Below are 20,862 nucleotides of genomic sequence, written 5' to 3' on the forward strand. Positions count from 1 at the left end.
AGCCTAACCTTCCTGTGCCCCGGGATCTCCAAGATGTTTTTATTTGAAGACCATAAGGTCCTTCATAGGACATATAGTGGTACCTCGGGTTAAGAACTTAATTTGTTCCGGAGGTCCGTTCTTAACCTGAAACTGTTCTTAACCTGAGGTACCTCTTTAGCTAATGGGGCCTCCCGCTGCCACCATGCTGCTGCCGTGTGATTTCTGTTCTCATCCTGAAGCAAAGTTCTTAGCCCAAGGTACTGTTTCTGGGTTAGTGGAGTCTGTAACCTGAAGCGTCTGTAACCCGAGGTACCACTGTACCAGGAAAGGCGGTCCCGTAGGTACGAGGAAATAATAAAATCATCATCATCATCATCCTCCTCACACAATGAATGCTTCCTGAGATAGCCACCAGAAAAATGTCTAAACAAAATTTTGAACCCGATCAGTTTGACTGGTATTGCACAATGTTATGGAAACAAGGCATTTTCATAAATGATCTCTGTGGAAAAAATATAGTTGTCGGAAATTCCCCAATCATCACCAGAAAGCAAGTGCAACAGGAAGACTCTCTTTGAAAGCTGCAAAACGAAATCCTGAAGACTATTCAAATCAAGAGAAATAGCATCCGGCCACCACCCGGCCTCCTTTCTGCGAGGCCCACAGGGAGCCCTTTCTCTTCTTCATTTGAGCATCTCGAGACAACACAGTAAATCTTTGGTTGACAGCTCTGGCAAACTCTCAGCCCATATTCAGTGCAAGGAACGGAGAGACAATGAAGCAAGATAGCCAGTTGCTCAAACAGGGCTCTGACTTAATCAACCAGCATGGCCACAGGAACAGGCATTACTAGCAACAGATTGCAAAGGAAGGACTGCAGGGGTGCCAAACACTGATCCAAATCAGCCATCCCACATCTCATACCATGATGCCGAGAGATCCAGCAAGCATCCACCACCAGCAGTTAAAAGCACCTTTGTTCACCCAGGCATATACTTAATTTCTTTTTAGGTTAGGCCTTTTAAGGTTTCAGGCACACTGCTTTATTGTGTTTTAAAAGGAATTTTAAAGTAGTTTGATCTTTTGTAGTACACTGCCTTAATTCATGTGTGCAAGGGAGTATATACTTTTTAAAAAATAAGACAAAGACACTTTAAATTAATTGATTATTATTTATTTATCTAATTTGTATACCGCCCATCACCCAAATATCACAGGGCAGTTCACAATGTAAAAATACAAAATGAGAACAAAACATAGGTAAAGGTAAAGGGACCCCTGAACATTAGGTCCAGTCGTGACCGACTCTGGGGTTGCGGCGCTCATCTCGCTTTATTGGCCGAGGGAGCCGGCATACAGCTTCCGGGTCATGTGGCCAGCATGACTAAGCTGCTTCTGGCAAACCAGAGCAGTGCACCGATACGCAGTTTACCTTCCCACCGGAGCGGTACCTATTTATCTACTTGCACTTTGTCATGCTTTTGAACAGCTAGGTTGGCAGGAGCAGGGACCGAGCAACGGGAGCTCACTCCGCCGCGTGGATTCGAACCGCCGACCTTCTGATCGGCAAGTCCTAGGCTCTGTGGTTTAACCCACAGCGCCACCCACATCCCTGAACAAAACATATACCACCCTATATCCGGAGGTCTCAGGGCGTTTCACACGGTTAATTTGGCATAGACTGCTTCACACCCACTTTGAGTCAGAGAACTGAGTAAGAACCTCGCTTAGGAAAATCTAAGGCCCACATATGGGGAAAGGGTGGCAGTTTAGTGGTAGAGCATCTACTTTGTAGGCAAAAGGGGAGATCTGGGATAGCTCACTCGGTAGAGCACGAGACTCTTAATCCCAGGGTCATGGGTTCGAGTCGCACATGGGGCAAAAGGTTCCTGCATTGCAAGGGGTTGGACTAGATGACCCTTGGGGTCCCTTCGAATTCTGTGACCTCAGGTTTGATCCCTGGCAACACCAAGTAGAGTTGGGAGAGAATCCAGTCTGCAATTCTGGACAGGCACTGCCAGTTAGTTTAGAAAATATTGAACTAGGTGGATCAATTGTCAGTATGATAGCTTCCTAAGTTGAGGCTTGATGTCTTTCCCTGTTGATTTGCACAGGGAAATGAGAAACTGGCTACATCTTTATTATTCTTATTCTTATTGCTTAAATGGAACCAATGGAGGGAAAATTGAAAAATATTATAGTCTTAGAATATCTAACTGTGAAGATACATAAAATGAAAGAGTTTAAGGTCAGTGAGAAGGAGGAGGATTGGTTTGAGAAGATATAGAATTATTTGGGCAGGTTTGAACAATTTGGAGCAATTAAAATGTTAAAAGTTAAATAAACCTTGTGGAGGGAGGAGTGTTAAGAATTGTACATATGGTCGATTTGAATATGTTATTATTGATTATGTATACCCAATGTATCAGCCGCCTGGGGGGTTTCACTGTTTGTTTTCACTGTGTTTTGGTTGTTGGTTAAATAAATAAATAAATATATATATATATATATATATATATAGCTTAACAGAATTAGATTCAATTTCCCTGCGATTTCTGTCACCTTCCGAGGGGATAGAAACCCACCAAATTTCAGACAGATAAGGATAGCAACTTTCCTTACACTTTCCTGTGCAAAGAAAGTCATTAGGTAGAAATATTTGCTCCCCTCCTAGTATTTTGGAAGAATAAGCATGAAAATGGCATACATCATACAGACATCCCCAAGTAAACAACTTGCAACATTTCAGATACACAGGGGCAGAGCTTAAGGAACTGTGATGTACAAAAAGCAGCCTGCATATTTTTTTTTGTTTTCTGCTCAGTTGACAGCAACGGATCCGTTCCTCCAACATCCCTCCAAACACAGAGCACTGTGATCAGACGTGAAAAGAGCCCCCCCTGTCAAAGTTATTCCCTGGTTGGAAGCTAGAGCTGTCAGTCAAAATCAACACTTTCCTGGAGGAAAAGGCGTCGATTTTCACAGGCGCACTACTGTCACTCAGAATTGGGGCGTTTCCAGGCAGCCACTATTTTCGGGCAGGATTCAGGCACATACCTGTACAAGCATATTCAAGTTGAACTATTATAGTTGACCGGGAAGTCTCATGCAACAAACCTTCTTCTCCAAAAGATTGGTTGCAGGTGGGGTCTCCTGGAGAGGAGGGGACTTAAGACGGTTGTAGCTAGGTGAGGACTTTCAGTCTTGGCAACTGATTCATGAGGTAAGATGTACCACAGATGAGCTGCTATGCTCATTACTCCTGACACACTGCCAAGTTGGTGAAGATTGTATCTTTGCTAACAAAGAGTTAACTCCAACTTAGAATGGTGTGATTTACTGCTGACAGAAAGTGTTAAAAGAATGCAGTGGAAAGGATAAGAAAGCACTTGCAACGATGCAACATTGTTTAACTTCTCTGAAAATGAATAGAAATGGCTGGTCATTAAATAGCCAATGTTGACTAATCTCCCTCCAAATAAATGAGGAGAAATTCTCAGTAGACAGGTGTCAGGCGGCAGAGGATCCAACCCCCACGGCAGGTGGCCAGGAACAGGTAAGACAAGGAAAAGTCCTTACCACCTGCTTTTTATTCAATATTTACAGAGAGAGGATTGGGAATGCAGCCTCTTAGAATAATGGTGTTGTCTCTCCCACTTCCTCATTCATCACTTCTACAGGTGCTGCTACATGCCCTCTGCCTTTGAGCTCTTTACTCTCCTACTTTCAATGCTCGCCGGGTTCTGGGAGAGAGGGGAGGTCTGGAATGCTTTCTAGAGACACTGTGTCCATCAGCTGTCGCTCCTCCTCCTCTCCCATTATTTCCCAGCTTTTCTCCTCATCTGCCTCTGAGCTGTGATATCCCTCAAACCCCTGTTGTAATTCTAAACCATCTTCTTCTCTGGAAGGGTCAGGCTGGGGAGGCGGCCTCCACCATTCCTCCTCTGCCCAGTCCCTGACAACAGGTTGCATGGAAGCACCTTTGTCCACAAAGCTCGGGGAAGAACCCCAAGTTGGCAACTTTGGAGGATGTCCGTGTTGCTTCAGAGTATTCCAAAGCAGCACACTTCAAGTTTGGGATTCATCCAAACACTTTCCCTTCTCTCTGTGGATTTCATTGTCATGTACAACTAAGAAGAAGAAGAAGAAGAAGAAGAAGAAGAAGAAGAAGGAGGAGGAGAAGAGTTTGGATTTGATATCCCGCTTTATCACTACCCGAAGGAGTCTCAAAGCGGCTAACATTCTCCTTTCCCTTCCTCCCCCACAACAAACACTCTGTGAGGTGAGTGGGGCTGAGAGACTTCAAAGAAGTGTGACTAGCCCAAGGTCACCCAGCAGCTGCATGTGGAGGAGCGGGGAAGCGAACCCGGTTCACTAGATTACGAGTCCACCGCTCTTAACCACTACACCACACTGACTCTCTTTAGACATTTGTACCCCACATGGGAAATACATGTGTTCCCAAGGAATCCTCTTATAGCAGCGATGTCCAACAGGTCAATCAATTGACAGGTCGATCTCTGAATGACTGCGGTCGATCGTGGTCGATCACGGGCTCCCTTATCATCGCTGGCTCCACCCCCCACTGCCGCCAGAATGTAGTGCTGCTCCTGCTTGTTATTAGTGGTGTAGTTTTACAGTGATTTTAGCGCTCCTTCTCCCCGTAAAAAGCGGAGTAACTCTAGCATCTTCTCAAAAAAGCTCAACCACCGTGGGGTCCCCTAAAGAAAGCTCAACAACTTTGGCCTACCCTAAAAGAAGCTCAACAACTTTGGTCTCCCCCCCCCCCGCCTTGACAAAGGGTAGACCCGAGGGGGAGGAGGACCATGGCTTGTTATTACACCCGACTGTGAGTTTGACCTGGCAGGGCCCCCTGAGAAAATTGAGGAGAGACTGGCAGGCCTGTGGAAATTAACGGACAGACTTTGGGAATGTTTTGTACGGAGGTGCGGAAATGGCGTCTGTCTATCTTGATATGGCTCTTGGAGGAGTGCAAAATCCACACAGGATATGACAACGTTTGTTTTCAACCCGCTTGTGGAGACTACCAGAGATCACAAAGAAAGGAATATATGATAACAAGAAGATGAGGAAAATAACAAGGAGAAGATTGAACAGAACTGTGAATACTATTTTGACAGAACTGTGTACATTAAAGCAGCAGCAAGAGTGATGTTTGGATCCCTTTCCGAGCTTGAAGCATGGGTACCCCCAACAAAAAATTAAAAATTTGGCTGTGTGATTTGGAATTAATGTGATTTGATTGGCCTGTTAATAAAAATTATTAAAAAAAAAAAAGACAAAGGGTAGACCACTGCCAGTTGCCTTATACTGGGAGTAGATCGCAGTCTCTAGGGAGTTGGGTGTGCCTGTCTTATAGGAGGAGGAGGAGGAGGAGGAGGAGGAGGAGGAGGAGGAGGAGGAGTTTGGATTTGATATCCCGCCTTTCACTCCCCTTCAGGAGTCTCAAAGCGGCTAACAATCTCCTTTCCCTTCCTCCCCCACAACAAACACTCTGTGAGGTGAGTGGGGCTGAGAGACTTCAGAGAAGTGTGACTGGCCCAAGGTCACCCAGCAGCTACATGTGGAGGAGCGGAGACGCGAACCCGGTTCCCCAGATTACAAGACTACCGCTCTTAACCACTACACCACACTGGCTCTAAAACACCTACCCTAAAACACCCACCCTAAACAGCACCCTAAACACCCTAAACAGCAGCTTCTTAAATATCTACTAGCCATGATAATTTTGCTCTTTTAAGTGGAGATGCCGGACATGCAAGGAATGCTTCAAACACAGCACAAAGTTTAACCATGGAAATCCCTCCCACAAGAGGCAGCGATGGCCACCAACTTGGACAGCTTACAAAGAGGACAAATTCACAGAGGATATAAATGGATACTAACCTTGACACCAAAGGCAGTGCACTTATGAAGACCCCTTGCTATGGAATCACAAATGGTGCTCAGGTCTTGGTCTGTGGGCTTCCCGCGCAGACAGCTACTGGAAGAACAGGATGCTGGACTTGGTGAGCCATTGGCCCAATTCAGGGAGGCTCTTCTGACCTTCTTAGGACACCGCAGTTGCCACCACAGACCCCACAGCCAACCTTCTCCCTCCAGCAGCTGCAGCTTCCCCCCTACCCAAAGAAATATCGCGGCCTTCCATCCTGAGTGCCGTTTGTCAGCTCCAAACATGATTTCCATGGCAACCATGCAAATGTGGAAGCATTCCATAATCATTAGGGAGAGGGGCTGAGCAGTATAAACAGTGACTGCAGTAGATTACATGCCTATTATGAACAGTCGCGGCTCCTGAGCACTGGTAATTATACCTAATTGTGCATTTAATTGTGTAATTGAAAACTCACATATAGAAGAATCGAGGCTCCCTTCTCTCTCTGCCCCAATCCCCAATCTATGGAGAAAGGCAACTTGATCCAATCTCTTGGCCTACCGCCCTGTTGTCCTGCAGCGGCTGCCACAAATTGATACAGATATTGCAAGAGGTTGTCTTCTGCCTGCCTAGATATTCAGCAATCGCTATAAATAAGGATAGGGTTTCCGGGTCAGGAGCACTGAGATCATTGAGGTCCTTGACCAGGTCATTGAGATCAATGGACAGACTCTATTCAGAATATGACAGAGTTTCCTGGAGGAAACTACCCGCCTTGGCAGTGCTTTGACTCCACAGCTGGAGGCGATGATGCTTCTGAATTCCAGTTGCTGGAAGCCACAGGAGGAGAGAGGGCTCTTGTGCTTGGGTCCTGCTTGCAGGTTTCCCACAGGCCTCTGGTTGGCCAATGTGAGAACAGGATGCCATTGGCCTGATCCAGCAAGCTCTTCTTAAGTTCTTAGGGGGGAAAAGCTATTGGAAAGAATAAGCCATGTCAGAATGAAAATTTTCTTCTTGGATAGTACAAGTGACACATTTTGAAAAGGTCACCTTGGCTGCGCCAAGTAACAAACAGCAACATTATCATTGCCATTGTCACTAATATCTCTGGGTACCACGTCTACGCAGACATCAGCACTGGGGAACCTCTGGTCTCCAGGCCTAAGCCGAGACCACCCCCATTGTTCTGCCCGGACGCTGAGGTCCAGCTCCCAGGGCCTTCTGGTGGTTCCCTCCCTGCGAGAAGCAAAGTTGCATAGAACCAGGCAGAGGGCCTTCTTGGTAGTGGAGCCCGCCCTGTGGAACGCTCTCCCATCAGATGTCAAAGAAATAAACAACTACTTGATTTTTAGACAACATCTGAAGGCAGCCTTGTTTAGGGAGGTTTTTAATGTTTGATATTTTATTGTCTTTTTAATATTCTGTTGGGAGCCACCCAGAGTGGCTGGGGAAACGCAGCCAGAAATAATATATTATTATTATTATTATTATTATTATTATTATTATTATTATTATTAATCAAATCATGCCTGCCTGCCCTACACCTGGCTAATAAAGGCATAGCTTCCCCTGCCAAAAGTAGGACTTGCATGCACCATCTTTGCAAGTGCCACCATGATCATGGACATGTTGCAAGAGCCAACAACCAGGTGATTGGCACTGCTTGCAAAGGCAATACCTGCGCCTGCAGGGTTTGAAATCGAATCCCGAGGCCAAAGAAAAACAATGCTTCACCCAAAACCATGGAGAATGACAGATGGATGGGTTTAGCTGATTGACAAAATGGGCTGCAGGGACTGGGGGACTGAAAACATCTATTCCATTGGCTAGAAATATAAAATGTGAATAATGTAAAGTGGGGTATTTGTTGTTGAGTTGTCATGTCTTAAAATATTTACAAGTATTTTTAAAAAGCAATTTCCAAGTGGAGCATTGGTTTGGTATAGAACTTAAACCACACTCAGTGGAGTAGCATCAGAGAACAGGTCTATCATTTCTGGAAGATGGGGTGAGATGTAGGTAAACTGCACTTGTGTTCCAGATTCCCCACTATCCATTCTTTCTCAGTGAATAGACCTGCTGTAAGTTTGGTGAGATGATGCTTGGGGAATGTTTACAATTTTATTCAGATTTTGGACACACTGCAAATGATTAACACACCAGATTTAGCATGCCTGATGAGCTGTGCACATAAAAACATTTGCTTCCCAGGGATAGCCAACTGCAGAAAGTTAATTACAACTTTGACTTTAGATCTGACTGGCGTTACATCCAATTTCAATTGCTCAATTTCATTTGTACAGCATCGATCCATTATGCTAGCAGTTTAATTTTATGAGACAATGCATTTCTAAAAATGGCAGATTTGCTGCAAAAAAATATAGAGCAGGGGGGATGTGTCTACGCCACATTATGGTTCAGAAGCATGCACAAGAGACTGTAATTTCAAGACGCAAATGACAACAGATTTAAAAGGAACACGGAGGGGGTGTTCCCCAGGAGCTGTAGTGAAAATTTATCCCATTTTTCCTCCAAGGAGTTAAGGGCACCATCAAGTGTGCATTGTTCCCCACCAACCACCATCATGCTCTCAGTGACACTGTGCATGGCTGAGATCAACGCAGAAAGCTTCATGGACAAATGGGAACTGAACCCATGTCTCCCCAGTCCAACTTTCTAACCATGACCATAGTGGCACTCCTTAAAGGCAGGGTTTAACATCCTGCACTTCATCTGACACGTAGGGAGTTCAATCCTGCTTTGTGCATTATTCCCCCTCCCCCAATGCTGATGGGCCAACTTTGACAGGTGGGTGGAACCAACCACCTGCCAATCACCTGGTGCCAATATGACATCAGATTGTGGACAGGTGGGTGATCCCCAGAGCAAGAAGAACTTCCCATCAGTGTTCAAAATTAGCATTTTGCACTTGGCTGTTGACCACTTGCAACCAAGTGAAGATGCTTGGGATCATTGGATCTTGGGATCACCATCTTGGGATCACTGGATCTTGACTGCTTTCACACACATTAATACCACATCCTGTAGAATTCTATCAGTAATATTTTATCAGTGCAATTGGAATGAATTTCTGGAACCAAATGGCCTTTTCTGTGTGCAGCCTGAGCAGGAGCAGTCACCATTAAGGCAAAGAGGTCGGAATATGCCAATATATACGTGGACTGCCCCTTGATCAAGTGGCTTTTCTTTTTTAAGTTCTCAAAGCTCAAGGTTGTCATCTAGCCAGATGTTTAACTGAGAATCAATCACAGACGGTTCATCATTTGAAAAACAAGACTTGCCCCAAAATGGCAACTAGACATTCCGTTTTGGTGACTGCAACCTTGGCTTAAGGAGCCATTGGATGCCTACCTTATATATCTGAGCTTCTAACACAACTTCCCATGTGACTAGGATAATATTCCAAGGGTCCCAAAATGGATCGTTTATTAAGCAAAGAGCATCCAAATCATTCTGCACCACCCATTTGAGGTACATTAACATTTAAATCACGCAACCCACCCTCACCCCCTGCAAACACACACACACAAACAAACAAACAAACAAACAGAACACCAGGGCAGTGATCCCGAGACGTGAAACACAGTGGTGTCAAGTGGTGTGGTGTGGTATAGAAGAACAAGGACTGAGGATGGAGTGAGTCAGCTGATGAGTCACAGAGCACATTTAAGACACGACATAAGAGGCAGATCCAATTATCAAGCACAGCCAACATCAAGGCAAAGAGGCTGCTGAACTGACAACAGCCAGCCACAAAGGAAGCTTCTGAAAGACTGCAAGAGCCTGAATCACATGGTATTTCGGAGATAAGGGTCTTCGGCATACGAAGGGCAGATGTAAAAAATGATCACGCCGAGTGCATCTGCCACAGCAGTCCATCACTAGAGCACCTCGGCACAACCACTGTGTGTACCCTCTAGGTTTAGGAGGAGTGTGACTCTGAATACCAGGAGCAGAGTAGGGGTTGGGTGATGAGCAGCCTCCTTTATGCCCTGCTGGTGGGCTTTGCCAAAAGCATCTGGTGGGCCACTGGGAGAAACAGAGAGCTAGACTAGGGGGACCTTTGGTTGGATCCAGCAGAACTACTCTTACAGGACATGAAAGTCAAGGGAAAGGTTCCAGTATTGAGGTGTGTGCCAAGACTCTCTCCTCCTGCTCTGAGATGCTTCTTAGAGTTAGATCTCTGTTAATTCACATGTGAACTGACCTCCTGGATGAAAATGCAGATCAGGATATAATTTATTATCCTTCCGAATCTGACCTTCTCCAATTTTTGCAATATGGACCACAGATTTATTTATTTTTTAAACCATACTAAATGTGGGGGGGGGGGATCAGCCCGAGTGTTTTAGGACAAAATATGTTTAGAAATGCACCCACTGAGACAAAACAGCATTGTCTAAATACATATTTTGTGATGACATGCTGATTTAAATATGAACATTCAGTCAGCACCTGGGATAGTTCAGTTGGTAGAACATGAGACTCTTGATCTCAAAAGTCATGGGTTTGAGACCCATATTGGGCAAAGGATTCCTGCACTGCTGGGGGTTGGACTACATGACCCTTGGGTCCCTTCCAACTATGATTTGTTTAACTTGGACAGAATGGACACATAGGTAAATTGACTCAAACTGGAAATAGAGGGATCCCTTTACCTCTCCTCCAACCAAACCTTCCTTTCGCCAACGCTCTAGTGGTAACTTCAGGACCTGTGAAATGGTGACCTGCCTTCTGAGGCAACGACAAAAACTTAAAAACAATAATTGAAACCTTCACTCAGTGCAGAAAAACAGAAAGACCCCCAAATGTAAAAACAGGGCCAGGAAACTGTGGCATCATGTATCTTGGGGACTGAGGTAGGCTTGACCAGAGGTGGAAAAGTCAGAGAAAGAAAAACAGCTTGCACCCAGTGCCCATTCCCCATGGCCTCTTGGGTGTTCATCCGCTGTCCCCAATAGCATGGTGGTGCTTTGGTTTTGTTTTATTAAGTTTTCAAAAACAACAACATACAAACAAAACCAAGGGGGGAAACATGGGGCCTTAAGTACCACCTGATTCCGTATGTTCCATCATGATTACCCAGGATCCTCTGGTGATTTATCAGCACTAGAGACTGAGTGTGGCAGGGCCTCCCCTGTGGAACTCCCTATCAGCAGAGGTTCAGCAGCAACCATCCCTCCTTTTGAAACCTTTTATGTTTAGATGGACCTTGGCAATATGAATTTTGTCACAGTTCAAGGACAACATTCCAGCCAGGCAAACACACTTGAGGATAGCTCAGTGTAGTGCTGGTGAGGGAGAGATGTAGCCTGGGGAGAGGGGTGCAGATAGGGGAGAGCCCTGAGGGCCTGACAGAGCGGCTTAGAAGGACAAAGTTTGGCCCCAGGGCTCAAAGTTCCCCTTCTCTGACCAACACTATGAGAACGGAACCTGGAGTCGCTCCAAGTATTGCTGGACTCCAAGTCCCATCCTCCTAGACCAATGACCATGCTGACTGGGACTGATGGGAGTTTGAGTCTGGACAATCACAAGTTCCCCACTCTGCCGTGAAGCCACAACCCTTCTCCAGTTTTAAATAGGAAAAGCTACCCCATTTTCATCTCTGTGCATTAAGCTGTTCATGTGGATGCATTTGAATGCTCTCTGTATACATGAGCAAGGAAGCTAGAATCAGTGCAACAAGTGGGCAGGGCTCTGTGTGCTCACTCCCCGCTCCATGCATTCGGCTAGAATCGAGAGAGATGTTTCATTTGATCAAGTCCAAGCAAGGGGAAAATCAATGATGTACCCAGCAGCAGTAATTTTCTCTGTACCCAGAGCAAGTTGTGCAGCTCGACTCTGACCATATTTACTAATGTACCAGCTTAAAGTGGAATTGCTTCCAAGCAAATTTACTTAGGGCTGCAGTTTTAATCTCCCTGCAAAGTGTTGAAACATACTCCACAAGCAAGTTTCAGCACAAAGAGCTGTTCACAATTTCTCTTTCATACGTTTACTAATGATGGGGGAAGGTGCTGACAGAGTCTCCTCCTCCCTGCCTCAGTCCTCATACAGTTGCAGGAACGGGCTGCTCAAGCTTAAAAGTGCCTCACAGTATCATAGAAATGTAAAGTTGGAAGGGACCCATAGCTGTCAACGTTTCCCCTTTTTTAAGGGAAATTCCCTTATTCTGAATAGGATTCCTCGCAAGAAAAGGGAAAAGTTGACGGCTATGAAGGGACCACAAGGGTCATCTAGTCCAACCCCCTAAAATGCAGAAACTTTTGCCCAATGTGGGGCTCAAACCCACAAGCCTGAGATTAAGAGTCTCACATTCTACCGACTGAGCTATCCACAGGGCCGCCTCTGTTCACTAGTGCAGATTTCACTCTGTAATAAAAGTTTCCTTGTGTGCATACATTGAAAGGCAACAGATGCAAAGCAGACTTGAACAGATCCACTCCAGCCCAAAACAGCTATAAAACCTTTCACAGGCTCTCTTTTTCAAAAGACAGGATGGTGTAACAGCTAGAGAATTGCGCTGCAACCAGGGAAAATTGGTGGCAAGACTCCACTCGGCCATGAAGAGCTGTAGGTAACCTTTAGCCTGCCATTCACATGTGAACACTATACCAGGGTTGGGAAACTTCAGGCCTGGGGGTCAAATGTGGCCTCCCAAACCTCTTGGGACTCTGGTAGGCCACGTCCCATTCCACACCCTTGAGTGCTTCTGGTCTAGATGGAATGTGTCATTGAACTGTGATAATACCTCTTGCCTGGAAGGAGGACTGGCGGGGTGTGTGTGTGTTATCCCTGGGAATCTCTGACTTAGAAACATAGAATTGTAGAGTTGGAAGGGACCCGACTTCTGCATGCTTGGAATGTAACCTGTTGCGCAAAGCTAAAACGTGCATCCATTGCCCTGTCTACATTTGCACCTTGGCCCCATTGTGTAACCCTCAGGAGGTTTCCCACAAGGGAATGTGGCCCTTGAAAAAGTTGTAACCATGAGCTTAGCATGGGAGGGGGAGAAACCTGTGGCTCAAGAACTGCATGCAGCCTGCAGCATATTTGGGGGGGGGGTAGGGGCCCAAAGGGAGAGAAAGGGGGCAGGAGTTGCAGGAGGAGGAAGCAGACAGAAAATCCAAAATGGGTGGAACAATGGAAACAGGAGTGGGGAGCCCTCTGCAAGCCATTAGTTCAGACCTCTGGCAAGAGTGATCTTCCCTTCGCCTGTAGTCAGCTGAGCAGCGAGGAAGATCAAGAGTAGAAGGAGAGAGAGGGTGGCAGAGGGAGAGGGAGAGTGGAGAGATGCATGTTGCTCCATGCACTTTGGGTTTTGGCCTCACCCATCACCATTTTGTGGCCCATGAAATAATAATAATAAAGGGTTCTACACCCCTGGATTAGCAACATGTGCAGACAAGCCTTGGGCTCATCTGTTTCTCTCTCTTCTTCGGGCACAGCCACAAGGAGATCATTGGCTTTCACTTTTGTTTTCAGCTAACTGTGGAGACTCATGCTCACACCCAGATAAACTGTGGCCACCGTACGCACAATGACCCAAGACAACCTCAAACCACAGTGAACGATTCCTGACACGTTTCACTAAACCACAGTTAACACTAAGCACAGATCAGACATGAACAGTAACCATGGCTAACTGGAAACAGGAGTAATGCATGCTGTGTCTTGCGGCTGTGCTGGAAGAGAAGAGGGATCACTCTCTCATGTCCGTCGACGCAGACTAAGCTGTAGCATTACGCACAAACCAGGTGACTCTCTCTCAGCCTAACCAATCTCACAGGGCCATTATGAAGATAAAATCATAGAGGAGATAACATATATGCTGCCCTGAGCTGGAAAAGTAGGATGAATACAATTGGCAACTGGCAATACAGATACGTGCCAAGTGTTATGCACTCCCATACAATTTTTGGAAGCAAATTGTCTCATGTAAGCCTGAGCACTGGTCAAAACAGGCCAGGCACCTAATGTATTTTGCATAAGAAAGAACTAAAGAACAAAACTGAAGTACAAATAGCAATACTGTACACCTTTTGTTGGATTTCTTGTTGCTGCTTTGCTTTTTAAGTTTACATCTGGCTTCCAGGCAATATCAACGTTACACAATATTGACATTACCCAAGTCTCATTGATATTCCCCATAATAGAAGCATGAAATCACAGCATTCCACTTTTGCAGAGGCATTAACCCCTGTAATTCCTGTATAAATAGGAAGATAAGCCTTTCTAGAATCATAATCGACCCAAGCATTCCTTTTGTTCGTTTGCTTGTAGGCTGTTTTAACATTGCCCTGGGAATGCTTTTAATAAAATAAATAAAATAATTTAAATGGGCTTGTATTTTAAAAGCCATCTATTTGCATTGCTTGGCAAATATTATTGGGATATTTCCTGGTTTCTTGCACTAACCAAGACTCGGTTAAGTCTGAATTTCATGGGCAACCTTTTCTCCCTCTATTAACTTTATTATCCATTACTTAGATTGCACACCTATCTACCTGTACTTTGTAAAATTCTGTGCTATCAAAAATTAAAACACAGGCAAGACAACAGGGGAAGCAGGTGTGGATAAATGGAGGAATACAAGTTTGTGTCCATAACACATAACCAAGCTTATTTATTTATTTTTCTTAGAAACCCATCTCCATTTCTGTTATGCGTCCTGATTCCTGAAGCATCAATTATTTCCAGTCCCACCAGAGGCGTAGCGTGGGGGGTGCAGGGGGGGCCGGCCGCACCGGGCGCAACATCTGGGGGTTAGGGTTAGGGGGCGCAAATCCACGGGTTAGGGGGCACAAATTACTTGCCTTGCCCCGGGTGCTGACAACCCACACTACGCCACTGAGTCCCACCTCTTTCCCCTGGTCCCAAGATCCAGGATGGATCTTTGGCCAACCACAAAATGAGGGGAGAGCAGGGTGGTCAGATGCAAAGGAGGATGGGGCTTAATAATTACAGAAAAGAGGGAATGGCAACAAGTAAAGGGGCAGGAGTCCTGTCCTCATCTGCATCTGGCTAGGGGCTTCTTATAAGCATCCAGCAGAAGATAGTGTCTGGAGATAGTGCTGAACTAGATATATCTAGCAAAACAACATAAAGGAGGAAGGGGGGAAGAGAGGAGTTATGCCATTCTACTGAGCAGACTTTTCCCTATCCTAGATCCAAAACTTGAGCTATTCTTTTCCTGCCCACCGTCACTGTGACGACCTGCCACCAGCAATCCTAAAACACACTTAGTAGGGGAAAGGTCACAGCTTACTGGTAGAGCATCTGCTTTGCACGCAGAAGGTCCCAGGTTTGATCTTCAGGAAGGATTGGGAAAGGCTCCTGCCAGAAAACTTGGGGCAGCCACTGCCAATCAGGGCAGACAACACTGAGCTAGATGGACTAATGGTCTGTCTTAGTGCAAGACATCTTCCCCTGTGAGGAGCAATGCCCCATGAAACACACCGGAATCGACTTTTTAAATGACTTGCTTCTGTGTGCGATGCTTGCATTTCCTCATCCACTCCAAAGCTAGTTAAAGTTTGAGCTCTCTCTTTTGCCTTTTCCCTCCACTCTGCCGGTGCCTTGACTTTTTCTTTTTTCCTTTTTTCGTTTGTAAACCCGATGGCAAAGCCTCCCTCTTTTGGATTGATGCGAGCCGCTTTGGAGAACAAGAGTTGCCTGAGGAGGCGGGCAAAATTGTAGGAAACCCACAAGTTCCCTGAAACAAGGAACCCCAACGCCCCACCCACATCACCATCCTTGGCAAGCAGACGACCCCTTCGCCCCACTCTTGAACCACCAGCAGCGCCCTCTCCAGCCCACACCTCTCCAAAACAGGGCATAGGGGGTGGGCTGGAGGAAGTACTTTCCGCCCTGGCCAGCCCCCCCGTCAACCTCCCCACCGCCGGCCCAGGGGGGCTTGGCAGCAAGGTCACCCACCCAAAGAGGAAGCAGCGATCACACACAAACACCGAGAAGGTAGCACAATAGAGGAGCGAGAGTGGGGAGGGCGAAGGAGAAGGGGCCGCCCTCGCTCCGCCTTACCAGTTGCAGGCAGCAGAAGCCCACCAGCGTGCAGCGACCGTTGCATTTGCCCATGGCCGCGCTGGCGCGGAAGCCGCCCTCCTCCGGTTGCAGCAGAAGCGGCGGCGGCAGCAGCAGCAGCAGCCCTCGGCCTCCCGTTGCCAGTGACAACCTCACTCAGAGGGCGCCCGAAAGCAGCAGCCGGCAGCCATCCTCGGCCATTGCGCTTCAAAACCAAAACGGCCGAGCCTTGTCCTTCCCTGCGCCTTGGCGAGCCTCCCCGACGCCGACGCCTTTTGTCTGGGGCCAGCCTTCGAGTTTCCAAAACAGCAGCCCCCCCCAAAAAAAGATAAGGCGATCCAAAGGGGCGTTTTATCTTCGCCCAGCGCAGCACTTCCGAGGCTGCTGGAAGCTGGAAGCCCCTCGCTCCATTGTAATGCGCGCGGCTAGGCGTGCGCGCCTTTGCTCCCTCTTGGATCAGAGCTCGCCCTCCATCTCCCGAGAGGGGAGGGGGTGGAGAGGAGGGGGCGGCTCGGGGTGGGCAACACGAGCCGTCCGGGCTTTGCCCAATTTTGCATGGGGTGGGGGGTGGGAGTGCAGGAGCGAGGAGATCCTCTCACGGCGCGCTCTCAACGAGCCCTCCTCGCCATTGTTTGCCCTCCTCGCCTCAAGACACACCCACGATTCCCCCTTGCGAAACAGTAACACTGAAAAGCGGCGTTTAAAAAAAAGAGGAAACAGGAAAAAGAAGGGAGAATCCGCGCCGTCGGGAAAAGACAATCGAAAGCGGCAGGAATAATACAAACCACCCGCACCCCACCCCCCGCACCCCCACAACCACGTGGCTCTCTGGCTGAGCTCTGGGCGTGGAGAGCCGAGAGATTCTAGCCCCACCACCTGAAGGGCCGCCCCACCTCCTCCCTCCCGCCGTCCAATAAAGAATAGGGATGTCCTTTATTACCCAACGAAGCCCCCGCCCCCTCCTACAAGCTTTGTAGCTGCTGCTCTAAGAGGAAACACTGGGTGATGGGAAGCGTGTGCGTAAAGTTGTTGTGGTGCTTATGTGTGATCCATCTCCCCATTTCTCTTTCCGAGGAACAGCCCTCAAGTAGTAACTAACTAGGGTCTAACTTATACATTTATTTATCTGTCTGCCCATGTACAGTAACTAGCTAGTACAGCGTTAATATTGTCTGTTATTATTTAATTACTTATTCATATATTTTTAAAACATACAGTGCTATTTTTCTAGAAAAAGAGATGTCAGAACTCACCATGATCACCTCCCTCATTCTCTTAGAATGGCAATGGCACCCACCTGAGAGGTGCTGGAACTGACTTCTGGCTGAAAAAAAGCCCTGATTATATATCTAAAAAGTCAGAGCACTTTACATCCATCATACATGACCTGAGTTGGAACAAAGACTCCACCCTTTAGCTAGCTCCTGTGGCTACTTTCATTTTCCTGCGTTGCCAGTTGGATCAGCAAGCTGCCTCTTGGGGTCTGGACCTGGAAAGCAAAAGCAACCTTGCTTGATCGTAAATAAGAATGGAGAGTCTTGGGAAATGGGAGGATATAAATGTAACCATTGAATGCAATTCAAAAAGCCACCTTTGGACAATACAATGTAGTTGACCAACCAAACTATCAGAACATCAGGTGCAACATTTTGAGTTCTCCAGAACACGTTAAGATAAGTAAGGAGGGAAAGCAATGCGAGGGAGCAAAGTGATGATGATAGAAGTTCTTTAGCATTTTCTTATCAGTGAGATAAACTGAAATGAATAGATAAACAGCTTCTGGTGGCATGGGCTCTAGTCAACAACAGTTCATGCCATAGATTTGTTGGCTTTTAAAGTATCGCAAGCCTCTGCTTGCAGGCTTCCCATGGACCGCTGTGGGAAATGGCATTCAGGATTAGATAGAGACCTTTGGCATGATAACACTCTTGTACTCTTGCTTTCGCTGCTGCAGACCAGCACAACTACCCCTTCCAAATCTATCTTCAGGAATGAAGAACAAGCGGCCCATCAGATGTTGTTGTCCTACAACTCCCATCACTTCTGAGCACTGGCCATGCTGGTCCAACAGAAGCCATCAAGGCTAGAACTAGGGAAATGGATCTCTAGGCAGAGCTGTCCTATGTTGCAAGTCAGATCACTGTCCCATCTAGCTTTGGATGGTATGGTGCAGATGTTGGCAGCACTGGAGACAAAACATTTTTCTTATAGCTGTTACAGCCATAACAAGAGGCTTTTGGACACGCTGTTCACCTGGGTCTGGGTTGGCTGGAGTCGTCTGCCTCTTCCATCCTTGCGGTCTTCAACACAAAACACAGGAAGGGCTGCAAGGTCATAAAGAGAATTCTGGAAACTAAGAGCATCCATGAGTCTCTGAGGAGGGATCATTCTGACATCTTTGCCAAGCCCTGCATAGGTCATGCGAGGTCAGTCGTTCTCCTGCCTGACAGCATGATGGGAATAGCATGGAAAGAAACCCTGGAATTGGTCCATTGGCCCTGCCATGGTTGTGGGGACAATGATTTACTTGAGAGATCCCACAATTGCTACAGAGGAATTAAAACTTGAACAGCATTAAGGAAAGTGGTCGAAGCATGACTCTAGGCACCTGTCTGTTAAAAATGTATGCCCCATTTCTCTGTCTCACCTGGGCATCTGGTACACAATAATTTTTTTAAAAGGAACAAATGTGAGATGTTCAGAACATCGTGTTTCTTTAAAAGTGGAACAGCAGAGCTCCCCACCACCATCACAATATAGCCAAGGAATAGGAATTCAGCCGTCAGATGTGCTAAAACGATATGTTTTTTTACCTGGCCTCTGAAGGAGAGAGGCCAACTAAGGCTGCCATAAGAATGCAAGAAGAGCCTGCTGATCTATCTAGTCTGGCAGCCTGTTCTCACAGTGCCCAGTCAGAGAACTGTGGGAAGCCCACAGGCAGGACCTAAGCGCAACAACACTTGCCTCTCCTGAAGTTTTCAGCAACTGGTATTCAGAATCATACTGCCTTCTGCTGCGGAGGTTAGAACACAGCCATCAGGGTTAGTAGCCAGAGAGTCCTGAGGCATATGGTTCCGTAGTCCAGTGATCCAAAAGGGACCATTTAATCTCACTGTCACAAAGCCACCTACCACATCTCTGCCAGAAGTGGAAGGAAGTATGATCTCCATCAAAGGTCTGAATAGCAACCTCCCCCTGCTCCCAACACTCACATTTTTTAAATATTGGTGTATTGTTGCTGTTGGGGTTTTAAAGTATGCATTCTTTGTTGCTATTTCAGGAAGGAGTTTTTCTGATCGTGGAATGCTCCCTCCCGTGTGCTGTTATGGGGGTTCTCCTGTTCCTCCAGAGTGGTTTTGAGGGAGGTACTGAGAGTGGGTAGGGAAGGAGGAAAGCCCTATTGCGCTAGCAGGAGTCCTTGCGATGGGTTCTGCTAGATGCCAAGTTATTTCAATTTGGACCACTTCTGTTGTTTTATTTATTAATTTGCATTCATTATTGCTGTTAGCTACTGCGGGCATGATTCATGGGGAGATGGGGTATAAATCTTCCTGCTACATAAAGTATTTGCACTCGAGTCTAGCAAACCAGTCAGGACTTGGGAGAGAATAAGGCAGGGGTCAGCAAACTTTTTCAGCAGGGGGCTGGTCCACTGTCCCTCAGACCTTGTGGGGGGCCAGACTATATTTGGGGGGGGGAGAACAAATTCCTATGCCCCACAAATAACCCAGAGATACATTTTAAATAAAAGGACACATTCTACTCATGTAAAAACACGCTGATTCCTGGACCGTCCGCTGGCTGGATTTAGAAGGCGATTGGGCCGGATCCGGCCCCCGGGCCTTAGTTTGCCTATCCATGGAATAAGGCAATATGTTTATGGCCAATGTGTGGAAACTGATCTACCGTGTGGCTGGAGGAAAGAGGAGAGAATGAATTTTATTATCTTCCAATGCATGCAAAAACAATTATACCGCTTAGCGGTAATGATGGCCGTGGAAGTGAATAATGACAGGCTGAAATGAAAGTAAGTGTGTGAGAGACACAGAACACAAATGTGCCCACAGCCGCAATTTCAGTGCCATCGCCATCTCATCAGCACAGGCAAGGGTGTGTGTGTGTGTGTGTGTGTGTGTGGTGTTGATGCCTCTCCCAGCCTGCTTCAGATTTTGCACATGCAAAGTCAGTCCTGGCACTGAGACTCATTTGGTGGGGAGGGGAGGGTCAGTTCTTGGATCCCTTCTAGGCACTGATCCTGTATCCAGTAAGGATTGGAATCTAGTTGCAGTGGAACCTGCCAGATGAATGCCTTTGTTCAGATAATAGCTTCCACTGGGCACTTAAGTGCTCCCATCAGCACCTCAAAGAGGTGTAGCAATTGCTACAACTATCCGACATTGTCCTTCGTCCCCTTGCCTAGCTGGTTAGCAGAGGGGAAAACAATATGGAGATGGATCCAAGCTCTGTGCTGGACCCAAATCCATGACTAATGGAGAAGCACGATCTTTTGTGATGTAAATTGCCCTGAGCCGCTGACCTGTTGTTGTTGCTGTTTAGTCGTTTAGTCGTGTCCGACTCTTCTTGACCCCATGGACCAGAGCACGCCAGGCACTCCTGTCTTCCACTGCCTCCCACAGTTTGGTCAAACTCATGCTGGTAGCTTCGAGAACACTATCCAACCATCTCGTCCTCTGTCGTCCCCTTCTCCTTGTGCCCTCCATCTTTCCCAACATCAGGGTCTTTTCTAGGGAGTCTTCTCTTATCATGAGGTGGCCTACATGGTGGCAAGTCAGTATGTCAAGTCCGAAGTTCAAAGTCTGGGGGTCAATACACACAAGCAAACTCGAAAGGTCAGGAAACACAGTCCAGGGTCAGTCCAAGTAAGCCAAGCCTGAAGCCCAGCAGTCAGAATATAGTCCAGT

At 46.8% G+C, this 20,862-nt stretch overlaps 1 protein-coding gene across 3 annotated transcripts in view; it reads right to left on the bottom strand.

Annotated features, from left to right (window-relative positions):
* Positions 1–16,767, bottom strand: part of NKAIN1 (sodium/potassium transporting ATPase interacting 1) — a gene marked incomplete at its 3' end in the record, with an annotated part of 54,747 nt that extends 37,980 nt beyond the window's left edge. For all 3 annotated transcript variants that reach the window (XR_014551408.1, XM_083628093.1, XM_083628094.1), the window contains exon 1: positions 15,941–16,767. Coding sequence is in view for 2 of the 3 variants with exons in the window: in XM_083628093.1 (XP_083484219.1) it covers positions 15,941–15,994 (54 nt within the window). The remainder of the gene's footprint in view (positions 1–15,940) is intronic.
* Between the last annotated feature and the right edge of the window lie 4,095 nt (positions 16,768–20,862).

Source organism: Podarcis filfolensis (genome assembly GCF_964270895.1).
Source record: "Podarcis filfolensis genome assembly, chromosome: 8".
Taxonomy (NCBI): domain Eukaryota; kingdom Metazoa; phylum Chordata; class Lepidosauria; order Squamata; family Lacertidae; genus Podarcis; species Podarcis filfolensis.